General features: G+C 40.2%; 1 protein-coding gene across 1 annotated transcript in view; it reads left to right on the top strand.

The window, feature by feature from the left end:
- The window catches only part of LOC126153520 (uncharacterized), a 119,235-nt gene that overhangs the window by 64,460 nt on the left and 39,697 nt on the right, over nucleotides 1–15,078 (top strand). The window contains exon 8 of the mRNA XM_049916079.1: nucleotides 12,347–12,549. Within this exon, the coding sequence (XP_049772036.1) occupies nucleotides 12,347–12,549 (203 nt within the window). The remainder of the gene's footprint in view (nucleotides 1–12,346; nucleotides 12,550–15,078) is intronic.

Raw genomic sequence — 15,078 nt, 5'->3', positions numbered from 1 at the left:
TTTTTTAACTTAAGCTTACACCTCTTCCTCAATCTTTGTTTGCCCCCCTTACTGGCTGTAACACATGATACATCTTAGCCTTGGTTTTGAAGACAAAGGCTGTAGAGTAGGAAGTGTTTAATGCCCAAATAGGCACAACTGTGAATAAAGTGCACCAACAACTAATAACATTGTATTGTACTGCTCCATTGTTTTCGTACAACTGCAAGCCGATACTATTCCTTCATTAATGCCTCATCTAACATAATGATAAGTTGGGTTGTCATAAGTTCAAGTGAGCAGTAGTAATATAAAATAACAGTGAACCAGGTGAGAAAATATGTATGGACCATCAAGAAAATGACCCAGCGTCCGAGCTAGCGGCACAATCCCACAGTGAGGCAGTTGTCTACGAGATAGTTAGTAATCAATCATTGTTGAATTAAACTTAGATTAAATTGTGCTGTTGCTCATATATGTTTACCTTCATAACACAAAGACAACTATTCTTTACATGTGTATACAGTATGCCATGCTCCCATTTCTTTTACAAAAATCGGCGCACCCACTCCAGGGTTATTATGAAATTGATGGCAACAGTCAAAGACATAAATATGTCTCTTTGTTGGTTGGCTTGATGTGTACTGAGGTGTGGAGCAAGCCTAATGCTGAACCTTCAACAATTCTCCCTGCTGTTGTACTTTGAGCCATAACCAATCCCACAAAACATCCTTTTGCAAGATTGTCAAGACTGACATCCGGTATTGCTTCACCATCGTTTCTCAGATCCCTTAAATGTAAACCCCACCTGAGACCACTACTTAATCATAGACTCTTGCATCTCCGAAATCTGATGACTCCATAATTATCACCCTGCCCTCAGGGGCTCAGCACTCATTTGCTGAGCAGAGGCTTGCCGACCCCAGAGTTCCTGACTGGGGACTGATAAGTGCTGCCGATCCTGTGTCACATAAGCTCTGAGCATGCCTCAGGGACCACCATGCGGCATGGCTCTAGAACATTGTGTGTCACAAGGAACATAGATCTTGGCTTGCCTGGCCAGGTCATAAGAAGGGCAAAAACCTCAATCCTTAGGTGTGCTGCGCCCCTTTGAGATGCATGGCTGTTGAGGTGGAACAGTAGTTAGGGGGGCAACCTATGGGGACTGTGTCGCATCTCAGTAGTATAAGGCTTACCTGGGCATGTGGGGCTCTGTCTAGGTGGACTTCTATTTCCCTAGTTGCTCATTGGACTGAGATGGAACCTTGAAATTTCCTCTTCTTCCTCCCAGTGAAATAGGTGGGCCGTTCATAGGTAGCAACACCTGTGACGAACCAAGCTGGGATAATTTTAATACCCCTCTTGTTTTGCCATCTACTTTCTTAAATTCGTGTTTTCATTTTTGAACTAATTATCATTAACGTACATCAGTATAATCTGTATTTTCATAAAAGAGAAAGGTTGGCCCTCAGTTTTAAAGAATATAACACCAGATCTAATTTTGTTCAAATGGCTCTGAGCACTATGGGACTTAACTTCTTAGGTCATTAGTCCCCTAGAACTTAGAACTACTTAAACCTAACTAACCTAAGGACATCACACACATCCATGCCCAAGGCAGGATTCGAACCTGCGACCGTAGCAGTCGTGCGGTTCCAGGCTGTAGCCCCTAGAACTGCATGGCCACTCCGGCTGGCGATCTAATTTTGTGCTTAGTTTTATGTATGTAATTAATTTGCTAATTTATTTCAACTATTCCTAGTTAGTATCTTTCATTATAGGGTGAAATCAGTAATTGTTTCTTAACTTAAATTCTATTGTTGACGTATAAACAAATATAAATTCTGTAGTAATTATAAACATTTGGAAGACAAAATACTAGTAATTTTAAAGTATCTATTTGGCTCTATCCGAAAATATGTTAGCAGAGCCAGCCCGTAATTAATTCCAGAGCAATTAACAGTTTTGTCAAAAGTATTGTTTGCATAATGATATTTGTTAATTTCATGATTTAAACAAATAATTTGGCCTAACTCTTGCAGTAGAAGAAACTGTTAAAAAGAACCAATGTTTTGGTGTATTCAGTTACCGTATTTACTCGAATCTAAACCACACTTTTTTTCTGGTTTTTGTAATCCAAAAAACCGCCCGCGGCTTAGAATCGAGTGCAAAGTAAGAAGAAGTTCTGAAAAATTTTGGTAGGTGCCGCCACAACTTAACTTCTGCTGTCGAATATATGTAGTGCTACACAGACATGCTTTGCAGGCACAAAGATAAATACTGGCGCAAAAACCTCTGCGTCAGTAAATAAATTATAAAAAAGGTGGAAGACGAGCTTTTTTCTCCACCCTGAGTTTCGCCCACTGCATTTTCATACATTATCCAACGAAGCAAATACAAATTCCGTATTGTTCATCTTCGAATGTAGCAGCATTTCAATGTACTATGAAAATCCGACTGGCTAGACTGTTTGGGATGTTTGTCAATATGGCCAACTCTATGTTTTGAATTTTTTCCTATCTGTGAGAAGAGATGGTTGCTAATAGGAACTCTTTATGAATTGTGAATCACTTGCAGTATTCTCTTCACTATAAGAATAATACAAATATAAACATTTTGTCATGTATTCTTTCATGTTTGCTGCTATCTCATTTAAATCTTGTCTGCCTAATAAACTACGAAACTGCAGTGAGACAACAGCAAACGCTATATTATGTCATGTTTATATTCGTATTATTCTTATGCCTAATAGTGATACAGTCAGAAATGAAGCATGGCAGTTGACTAGATTTTTATATCTAAGATGACTCTAATTTATGTGCAGAATGTAATGTACTAAAGAGGCATCTGCAAAGATTTTCAAACAGAGAAAAATTTTCGTTAAACTGTCGTTCAGAACATCTTCTATCATACTCAGTCTTTTATTTGGATCTTGTTGATCATTATCAAAGAAAGCAGCAGTGTAAGTAACAACAAATAGCAGTGTCTTGGCATTGTTTCGCCGCGAGCGGCGACATGTCGTTAACACTCATTATCAGAATGCAACAAACAATGCATGACACAGTACAGTAATGCATTTTCAGCTTAGAGTGACGTAAACACCTACAACAAAGAGAACGGCACTTACCAGATCAAAGAAAAATAAGCAATCGATTCAAACTAGACGAAACACGTGAAAAAGGAATGGTACCTGAATAAATACAGACGGAGCGCCTGACGCATAGCAGTGGCTACCTGGTACAGCTTAACTGCTAAGCTTACGACTCGAACCAAACTACTGTAGCTGTATCGTCATTCATTCGATCTAAATTGTGTCTCATATTACAATGGACCAACTTTGTTTTGGTTTGGATGTGCGTCCTAAAACTTTTCTCTCCCCTTGAATTTCGTGTCTCAAATTTCAGGTGCGGCTTAGATTCGGGAAATTTTTTTTTTTTTTTTTTTTTTCTTGATTTCGAGTCTCATTTTTCAGGTGCCACTTAGATTCGAGTAAATATGGTAATTTAATGAGTTAAGTTTTAATTGTAATTTCTGTAAATTAAACTACGAACAATGTGTAGTTTCAGCACGTATTTTTGTGAGGCTATATAAGGGCCCGATTTTTAGTCACGAGACAGTCAGTCCACGGCCGAGTTTCAGACTAGGAACCTGTTTTGCTTAGAACGACGACAATGCATCAACTTAACAGTGAAATAAGTGTTACACCAATAGGCCATGTGCTAAACCAGTGACTGTGACTGTTGTTTATTTGAAGGACTGTGAACTATGTGGTTTTTTTTTACTGCTCACAGTGTTCAACAGTAAACTATTGTAGCAGTATGTGGAGATTCACCTGCAAACTATTAATAAGGCATATGGAAAGTTCAAACAATAGTGCACTGGCAATACATGTATAACTGTGTATTATTTGGGTGGGGGGGGGGGGGGGGGGGAGGTTGTGCAAAGTGAAAGTAAACTACGTGGAAATACAAATATGTAGCTGTCGGCTACATTGTTTACAGTTGTCAGTGTCCAAAATACAAACCTCATTTTTCAGCCAGTGTAGCAACACAGTACGTCGACACCAAGGACAACAAATGAATAAATAAAGCAGGTGGAACCACTACACACCCTATCTAACAAGAGGGCTTGTGTGCCAGTCCTCCTGGCTCAGTGATATTTTTCAGTATATTTTAACAGAATGCATGCTGCTGGCCAGTATGTGTTTTCAATTGTGAAAGGAAAATAGGACAGCTTTGAGAAGGTTTCACCTTCTTATGTTCAAAAAGGTTTAGATGATATCACAGGTACACTGAAATTAGTGTAGCATCTGCATAACAGAATGTTGTTGGTTGAAACTGTTAGTTCCCAATAAGCAGCCAACATCTGGAAAGCTAAATGCTTTGGGGAATATGCCATAGAAACAGAGCTAGAAAACTCCTTGAACTATAGCAAAGGTGTTGTATCATGTAGATATCTGGTTGACATTCGTGAGGGGGAATTGAAAGATAGTGGGCTGAAGAAGGGATCATTGATGTACAAAATATATTAAAAAGAGTGGATGGGGACCTTGTAAAATCTGACTCCTTTATCATTATTTTCAATAGCACGAAACTCGGGGAACACATTAAGGCAGGTTTCCTTCGTCTAAGCGTACTACGTATGTCTCCACCCCATTGCACTGTTTTAAATGCCAGTGCTTTGAGTATGCCACTGTACAATGTAAGGGTGAAGCCACTTGTGGCAAGGGCGCCCCTGACAAAGTTGTAAATTGCTGTGGGGATCACCCTGTCTGGAGTAGGGGCTGCTGCAGTGTCTTCCTTGAAAGGATGATATAGGAGATTAAAACATTGAAACACATCACATATGGTGAGGCCAAGAAGATCTGCAAGAGCATGCTGCCTCCCACATGCACTACATCATTTGCTTTGACCCTTAAAGTCATTCTGATGGACAACGCTTGTACACAAATGGAGGTTGCTAGTGTCAGCACTAGTACCTGCATTTTTAAATGCATTTGCCAAGATGCACTTGTTTCAAAGCTCATAACTTCCAGAGAACGTCAAATGAATCAAAAAAGCAAATGGGAAACTTCCACAGCAGATGAAAACAAGTGTTAGACCATCAGACCATGTCGATGTCATTCGACTTGCTGTTCTACTGCTCCTTCTTTGGCACCCATGGACTGCGAAGTATGGCTGTGGTAACCATCTTGCCCCAAGGCTGAAACTCCACCTGTCCTGAGCTCCCCACCCTGGCAGAAAGACAAGGTGGAAGTGCAACCCATGTGATAAATGACTCCCATACTACAGGGTTCGGGACTTGTGGAGCAACTGATACTTCTGGCACGGGCACACCCCCTGTTCTTGTGTCTACAGGAAATACACATCGATGCCCCTGCACTATGGAGTTAGACCTTCCACCAAAAGGATGACCTGACAGGGCACAAAGAGCCAAGGTTGGGGCTGCTGTGCTTGTCAGTAATACACACCACTCCTCTACCCTCTCCTTGATTACTGACCTACAAGCAGTAGCTGTTGCAGTTCATGTGGGTCAGAAGATGACTGTCTGCTCCTTCAGGCCTCATTGCACAACTTCCCCACCTATTTCTCCTACCGGGTGATTTCAGTGCCCATAATGTATTTTGTGGCTCAAACTACACTTGCCCCAGTGGTCTAGTCTTGGAGAATTATGATAACTCAGGAGCTGTGCATCCTCATAACAGGTAGTTCCACCCATTTCCCGGCTGCTACTGGGCCGTCCACAATCGTTAACCTCACTTTCTGCTCTCCAGCCCTTGCAGACTCAGCACAGTGGGAAGCAACTGACGACCTTCATTCCAGTGACGATTTCCCACTGTGGATTTACTACTGGATGGAGGATTGCTTAAACAGAAGCCACCGAAATTAATGGTCCACAGGGCTAACTGGACGCTTTTCATCCAGCTGGTTGTGGGTGAACACTGCGACAGTCTCCAAGAACTGGTGAATCGCATCACAGGAGTGATCTATCATGCCACTGCCTTATCCATTCCAAAGTCTTCAGGTCATCTTTGGAGGCAGCCTTTATCTTGATGGACTGATAGTGCCATTCTGTGATCCAGGACAGGTGTGTGGCTCTACAATGGTTTAAATGCTGCAGACGACCTCACAGGCTTTCGTGTCACAAGCTCCATGGCTCAACACATAATTAAGGAGAGCAAGAAAAGGACGTGACACATGTTTCTGGACTCTTATCAACCGGCCACTTGTTCCACAAAAGTAAAGGAAGCCATCTGGAGGATTTCCGGTAAACATAGCCACTTACCAAAAGCAGGAGTGCCAAACAAAGCCCAGAGACATCACTCAGGTGATGACACAGCAATTTGCAGCAACTACTGCCAATGCAGGGTTGCCACAGGTCTGGAAATCAGGGAATGTCAAACACATCAGGGAAATTTGGAAAGGAAAAAAAAAAGCTGGAAAAATCTCGTTTTTGTCTCATCAAATGAAATGGTTTGTTTACCAAGGTGTCATGCATTGTGGCTGGATGCAGCTGAGTACGTTTGCCACTTCCCTACTCCCTCTTTACTACTGCTTCTCCCCTTCCTACCAATCCCCCCAGTGTGCAGTCAGTGCTGCCACCACTTCTTGCTGCTGGCCTATCAGCTGCTGGTGAGAGGCAGGGAGGCATGACAAGTGGTTTGCTTATATCTGATTCTCAGATACTGTAGACACAGTGGCCAAAGACAGCGGTCATGTGTGCATGAGTTGTATCTGAATGATTGTGAGTGTGCGTGTGCTCTCATTTTGTGACAAAAGCTATGGCTGAAAATTTAGTTGTGAGATTGCCTTTTCTACATGCCTCTCTGTGGCTCAGCAATCATCTTAACAGTGAGTTGCTACCTATCCTCATTATTATTGATTCTCAGAGTATTTGAAAAAGTGATCTGTTGCATGGGTTGATCACCGTGGTATCATTTCATCAGCATGCTGCCTGTGGTTCATGTATAGCTGGCCACACAATTAGATTTCTGTGACAGGCCAAAACTGCAGGCCCTTTCTGTGTGTATCTGTAATGGATTGGGCCTGCCAATCTGAAGCCATTCGGTTTCCACTAATATGCAGTCTCTGCCTGTTGGATCTAATCTCACCACTCAGCCTACAGGCCGGGTCTGTTTGTGTGTGGCATAATGCAGCGGATTTTCATGGTTTATCCATGGACCCAGGATTGCAGTGCTCCTCAGCAGGCCAGAGGCCATGAGCGATGAATTTCAGGAATTGCAACTGTTTCCCCACAAGCACATGTACAGTGTGATGTTTTATAGATGTTTTATTTGTTCTAGTAGATTTTGGCACTTCAAAAGTAGTTTATATGTTAGGAAGTATGGATGATAAGAAGATAAGTATGCTATGTACTCATATATTTCTTGAAAGAAAAATCACACAATACCTGTGAAATAATAGATATAATACAGTTGGTAATAACTGACAATAACAAACATCTGCTTGCAAGCTTTTTTAGATATTTCCTCATTTGCGCTATTGTTTCTTGTACCATAGCTACAGAGACAGATTATCAACTTACGTAGTAACTTACCCTTGAGATCTCAAAATTTGTCAAAGAAAAATGCTAAAACTTGTGTGGAAATCAGGTAATGTCAATTGGGGAAACTTGTGGCAACCCTGCAATGTCATCCAGGATCCGGCATTTCTCCATTACCATGTGGCTGTGGAGATGGACAAGTTGGACTTAAGATCCCACAATTCTGAGTCTTGCAACTGGCATTTCTCCTTGTGGGAGCTGGTATTGGTACTGTCCGAAACTCGTGATGCTACACCTGGTCATGACCACATAAGAGTACTGCATGCTTCAACATTTGCCACCAATATCAAAGGAAGTGCTCCTCAAATGTTTTAATTTGGTATTGCAGACAGGTCACTTTCCCAACTTGTGGAGAGAGGCAATTTTGATACCTCTTCTCGAACAAGGAAAGGATCTCATATATCCCAGTAGTTACTGGAGTGTCACCTTAACTAGCTGTGTAGGAAAGACATTGGAGCAAAATGTTAACTGTTATCTGGTCCGGTTGTTAGAGATGAGGCAACTTTTTAGCAGCTCTCATTATGGGTTCTGGAGATTTCGGTCAACTTTCGGCAACCAAACCCTGCTGGAGGCTGCTATTCAACAGGCTTTCCTACATCAACAACACCTCTCAATGTCTTCTTTGACATCAGTAAGGTGTAAGACACTACTTGACGACACAGTGTTCTAGAGCAACTTAATCAGTGTTGCTAACATGGCCACCTCTCCATCTTTATATCGTCTTTGTAAGCAGTTTTCAGGTTGTGTGTTGGTGACTCGCTGTCGGATCATTTTGTGCAAAAAAATGGTGTTCCTCAGGACAGTGTTATAAGTGTTACCCTCTTTGCCATAGCTGTGAACTGTATCACATCTACTGAATGGAGTCCTGTACAGTGCTCCTTATTTGTGGACAATTTTGTTATTTTCTATTCCTCCTCCCATGGTGCAACAGTGACCGGTGAATTGCAATTTTAGGGTTGAGGAGTGGGCTGCAAAGACAGGTTTTCAATTTTTTGCAGATAAGTGTGATGGGTTTCTAAATATTTAGCATTTAGGTTTTTCGGCCTAATTTTTTTTTCTTTTTTTTTTTTCTTTTTTTTTTCCCAAACTGTTGTGGTTACCATACTTGCAAGGCCTGAAAACCAGAACCCAGGTGGCATTATCATAACTAGACTGTGTTTTATTTTTGGACCAAAGGACAGTAGCAGATTTGCCGACAGAACTGCCCTCTCTTTTAAGTGACACTGAAAAATTTTAAGGTGATCAGTCCACATTGTTTCTGGTAATTATAGGGAGATGTTCTTAACGTGTTAACAAGGTGACTGGCTCACCCATGTTTTATGTAAGTGGTCAGCTATTCTTATTTCCCTGTGCCATTGTTTTACATCTTCTTTTACATGTGTTTTCATCCCATTTGTAGCACATTTCAACGTATCTCCTTTATTTTGAGGCATGTTATGTGGAGCGATTGTGTGGATCAATATGAGTGAGGTAGGAGTGAGTGGATGAGTGAGTGATTGTGCCAACAATTTTAGCTCTTTTTTTTTCCTTTTTCGTTTTGTTTAATATTTGTATGGGCACTGACAACCTTGCTGTTGAGGGGCCATACAGCCCAAAACAAGAACAAGAACAACAGCAGCAGCAGTTATCCCCTCAGATGACAAGGAGTCCCCCACTGTAGTACCTGATTAATAAAAGTATGTAAGGGTATGCACCAGCTCTGTGGTATCTTTCTTAAAGAATCTACCATCAAGGTTCGATTCCCCTGGTTCAAACCATCCAATAATTTGTACTTTAAAAATGCATGCTCTTCCCAAAGACTCACCTGAATGCAGGGATCTCCTTATTTTACTGAAACCACTCATACCATATTCTACCATCTTCTGAAAATCATAAACCAAACCACCCTGACCATCCCATAATTACTTTATTCATTGCACTCTCTTAATATGTATCTGGTGGATCAGCACCTGTGAACTGTTGTACAGAAAGATGTCAAATAGATTCAGACACAAACATCTTTATAGTCATCATAAATTTTTGCTTGTCCCACTTCCACTGTACACAGTCCTAGTAAGCATTAATGCCACTCCATCTCTTATCAGTATTCCCCACATACTTTGTGTACTTGGCACTAAACACTGCCTTGACCAGTAATGACTGGGTATCAGATTGATGACTTCTATTCTGTGTACCATAATAAATGTCATACATTCCATCGATTACCTCACCACCCAATATTCAAAGAGATACCGTGGATACCTCTGGTACTTACAATATCATTCAACACAACTAAGGAGTGAACTAATCGATGTCTTCAACGTCACTATGGTTTTCCAAAATCCTCATCCTCCCCTCCTTTCCATTACTATTCCAACACCATATACGTAGAATAGCTTTTATCACTTCTTTACTACAATATATGCAACAATTCGGTCATACTGTACGCTCTTCCACCCTTTTTCTTCCCATGTGGTTAGGGACAATAAAATTATGGGCCAAAATATAATGAAAAAAGAAATGAAATTGATGGTTTCCATGAAATGTTGCAGTTTCTCTGATCACATATAAAAATATCATTAAACTGAGTACAGCAGATAATAACTGGTAGGTATTGTATGTTGAAACGATTTTGGCTTTTTTTCCAAGGCATATAATATTTAAATGACAATTCTTTTCCCATGTAAAGCACCATGGCTCTGTATGTGACATCGAACAAAAACATAGTACAGTACATTCAATGAACTTTATTTATGGTAACAGTTTCAGTTGCCAACATCACATTTCCAGATTATGTCATACATTAAATCTTACCGTAGTCGGTGCATATTGGAGAGATCTTTAATGCAGTGCATCACATAAACTCCATATTTTTGTAATGCTCAAATATAAATATGGAAACCACCAAATATGATACTCATCTGTTCCATTTGTTGCTATTTGCTGATCACAGCATAGAATATGTGACAACAGCCAAACATCAGTATCATCATATATGATAAAATAAACTAAATCATGTTCCATGAGGGGTATGATTACTTTTTATGTAATCATCTTGATTGGTTTCACCAACTTGTAACTAAATTATCTCTTGTTAACCTAATGTAAACCTCGGACTATGCAACAGATCAGGCTGTCACTGCAAACTTCGATCACAAAAAAATAAAAAATAAAAAAGAATAAACACTGAAACAAGCATTGTCAATGTTCTGTTTTACTACCAAAACACATTTGCGTAACACCATATCCAGTATGTGATTGGCTGATAGAATCAACCAAGCATATGCCATTTTGATTTGTATGCATTTGAAAGTGAAGTGTTGTATTTGGTAGTTTTCATTTTTGTACTTTGTATACCATGAAAATCAGCAGTTTAATTTATGCACCACATTAAACATCTCACCAAAATGCGTTTTTCTTCTTTTCAAAAAATATTGGAAAATGTGATGACACTGGTTAAAACTTTGCTTCATTATTGTGGGAAAGGAATTTTTGGTGTTGAAATTACTAACACTTTTTAGAAATTTGTAGGCTCCAGTGAAGGACACACTGAAAAACATGGTTGTCCTCTCAAAATGGGCTAACAAGGACACAGAGCTCTGCAAGACTGTGTTTACAGCTGTAGGTTCTTGTTTCAACCTTAGGATGATGACGATGATGATGACATGGCAGAGTCCGTTAAGTATACCTGGAATGGCAGGTCTCAACTGTGTAGATATTCTGAAGGGATACAAACCCCTTCACAATTTAGTGAAAAACAATTTTTCGTGCCAGCAGGAAATGCGGACATTGTCAAATGTCTGGCGTTGTGCTGGAGTCAGTTAACCTTCCATGTTCAAATTTAGACTCCAAGACAGTGTATGAACACTATAGTGAAGTACTGACAGATTTGCGACATAAGAGCACTTTGAAGTTAGGACAATACTGTCTTTTGAAAAACTTTCGAGTGTTGGGTTGGAAAGTTATTTTTTCTTTAATTGAGTAGATTTAATAGGCTTAATTGTATGTTTTCTTCTTTTTTCCCTTCTGCCAATGCCAGAAATAAACTTGATTTTGATGTCAAAAAGCATAATGTATTTGATAGGTATATTTTAATTTTCAGTGTAACACTGTAAAATAATGGAATAAGGAAAAAATAAACAACTTGCTGTGCCTCAGAAATAAGCTGTGAGAAACCAGTACCAAAATTAGCAAAAAGTAAGACCAAAATAGGAAAAACTGAAATTGGCCATAGAATTTTTTCTCTCCTACATGAGGCTCTTATCCTATTCTTGTCCATCTTTCTTTTTAATATATCCTTCCTTTTTCACTTCTTTCATACTTATGTTTTTATTCTGCTCCTCCAACATTTTTCCTGCAGTTAAGGACCTCTTTTTGTCTCGTGTGAAATATTTCCAGTGATCTCTGACTCACCTGCTACCCTATCCACCAATTCCAAGTTCTCAGGCTTCCAGACCTAGCCTGGAATAGTAAGATATTTTCTCCCTCACATTGTCATTTCAACAAGTCATCCTTGTCCCAAGATCTTGGCTGACTTTACTTATATGGTTGACTTTACTTATATCTCTAAGCCTTAGCACATGGTTTCAGAAGGTGTCAGTTTTGCATCTTTCTACATGTTTTTTACATGCACTTGATAAGTATATTGTTTCTTTATGTGTGATAAAATAATATTTTACTTGACTATACCATAGTTGCTTTTATTTGCACACTATTCCAGAAATCAATTTTCATCTTGATGGTGTGTTTGTTTTATTTTCATGTGTATACCTTTTATTTTATGTAATTGAATATACCAGTAAAAATTTGCTCTTTTTCATTTTAGTACCACAAAAAGTGCAATCTCAAGCCCTCAGGCAGGACGACACAAATCACTGAAATTTGTAAATTCATATGAAGAGCAAGGCCAGAAAACACCTCCGAATAAGGAAGAAAAAGACTGTGATATTAAATTTAGACATCGAGTTATAGCTTTCCTTGACACTGAGAATGTGTTGGCAAAGTACATGAAACATATAACAATTGGTGGTAAGTTATTCAGTTTTTGATATACCAAATTTACTCAGTAGCCAACATGTTCTCTGGAGTGCTTTCTGTTATATCTTAAAATTAGTTCAGATATAGTGATGTGAAACACTCCATGCAAAATATTTACTTTACTTAGCTATAGCCAAAAGGTGAATACAAGTAGTTTCCATGTAACAACTAACAAATACTCTATGTGATCAAAAGTATCCAGACACCTGGCTGAAAATCACTTACAAGTTCGTGGTGCCCTACCTCGGTAATGCTGGAGTTAAATATGGTGTTGGCCCACCCTCAGCCTCGACGACAGCTCCCACTCTCTCAGGCATACGCTCAGTCAGGTGCTGGAAGGTTTCTTGGGGAATGGAACGCTGCACTGAGGAGAGGTATCAATGTCGGTTGGTGAGGCCTGGCATGAAGTCGGCATTCCAAAACATCCCAAAGGTGTTCTGTAGGATTCAGGTCAGGGCTTTGTGCAGGCCAGTCCATTACAGGGATGTTATTGTCGTGTAACCACTCCACCACAGGCTGTGCATTATGTACAGGTGCTCGATCATGTTGAAAGATGTGATCGCCATCCCCAAATTGCTCTTCAACAATGAGAAACAAGAAGATGCTTAAAACATCAATGTAGGCCTTTGCTGTGATAGTGCCATGCAAAACAATAAGGGGTGCAAGCCCCCTCCATGAAAAACCTGACCACACCATAACACCACCGCCTCCGAATTTACTGTTGGCACTACACACGCTGACAGATGACGTTTACCAGGCATTCGTCATACCCACACCCTGCCATTGGATCGACACATTGTGTACCATGATTCGTCACTCCACACAACTTTTTTCCACTGTTCAATCATCCAATGTCCACACTCCTTACACCAAGCGAGGCATCGTCTGGCATTTACCGGTGCAATGTGTGGCTTATGAGCAGCCGCTCATCCATGAAATCCAAGTTTTCTCACCTCCCGTCTAACTGTCATTGTACTTGCAGTGAATCCTGATGCAGTTTGGAATTCCTGTGAGATGGTCTGGGATGATGTCTGCCTATTACACATTACGACCCTCTTCAACTGTTGGCGGTCTGTCAGTCATCAGGTGAGGTCAGCCTGTACGCTTTTGTGCTGTACATGTCCCTTCATGTTTCCTCTTCCGTATCACATCGTAAATAGCAGACCTAAGGATGTTTAGGAGTGTGGAAATCTCACGTACAGACGTATGACACAATGACATCCAATCACCTGACCACGTTTGAAGTCTGTGAGTTTTGCAGAGCACCCCATTCTGCTGTCTCATGATGTCTAATGACTACAGAGGTTACTGATATGGAGTACCTGGCAGTGGGTGGCAGCACAATGCATCTAATATGAAAAACGTATGTTTTTTGGGTGTCTGGATTCTTTTGATCACATAGTGTAAATAATGTGAAATCAGTACAGATTAACTGTTGTTTTCCTTTGGGAGTAACTGAAAATTGTAAATATTAGTGGACTCTCAACCTGGGAGTCTCACTTTTAAAATAAACTTTTTAGTCTTGCATCCATGTAGTAAGCTTAAAACAGGCATTATCACTAATATCTGATTTCTTGAAGACAGTAATGGCAGTTGTCTACATGGGCAATTTGACTGTTATTTACTTGGTCATAAATAGTCAACAGGATGTGTTGACTAGGAGTTGTGGGCACTTTGGCTTTCATATGAAACAGCTACTGAGAGAAAGATGTGATTTCCACACAGTGGTATAAAAAGGGATAGGGCTAGTTAACAGTTCTATTGTATAAGTACATTCTTCAAATTTTTCTCCGACTCTCTGATGTAAAGTGATCAGTCATCATGTTTGCTTGTATAGTGGTTCATTTACATTACATTATTTCCAGTATTTTATCTCTTTTCATAGTGTGTAATCATTTTTTCAACCCCATGCCTTCTCATTTACAGATGTTATCGTGTCTCATTCCCATTCTGTTACAAACATAATCATGTACAGTATGGCAGTTATTGAACTATACAAAATGAAATCGTCCTAACTTCTGAATGGTTTGCATTACGACATTCAAACTGTATGGTTGGCAGCGGGGCATGATGGGAATTAGTGTGCGCAGTATGGTTTGGTTTAGTGATGAAGCTCACTTTGACTTGGATGGGTTCTTCCGTAAGCAAAATTGGCGCATTTTATGGGACTGAGAATCCGCATTTCGCGATCAAGAAGTCACCCTCAACTGGAGACAGTGTGGTGTGCAATGTCCAGTCACGGAAAAATCAGTGCAATATTCCTTGATGGCACAGTGACTACCGAACGGTACGTGAAGTTTTTGGAAGATGATTTCATCCCCCTTATCCAAAATGGCCCCGATTTCGACAAGATGTGGTTAATGCAAGGTGGAGCTCAACCCCACTCATTGATGTAGGAGAGTGTTTGATGTCCTGGAGGAGCACATTGGGGACCGCAATCTAGCTCTTGGAACCAAGAGGCCACTGGCTTGGGCCTCGATTGGCTGCCATATTCTCTGGATCTGAACACATAAGACTCCT

This window comes from Schistocerca cancellata, chromosome 1 (genome assembly GCF_023864275.1).
Source record: "Schistocerca cancellata isolate TAMUIC-IGC-003103 chromosome 1, iqSchCanc2.1, whole genome shotgun sequence".
In the NCBI taxonomy this organism is placed as follows: domain Eukaryota; kingdom Metazoa; phylum Arthropoda; class Insecta; order Orthoptera; family Acrididae; genus Schistocerca; species Schistocerca cancellata.
This window is presented reverse-complemented; position numbering and strand designations above follow the sequence as displayed.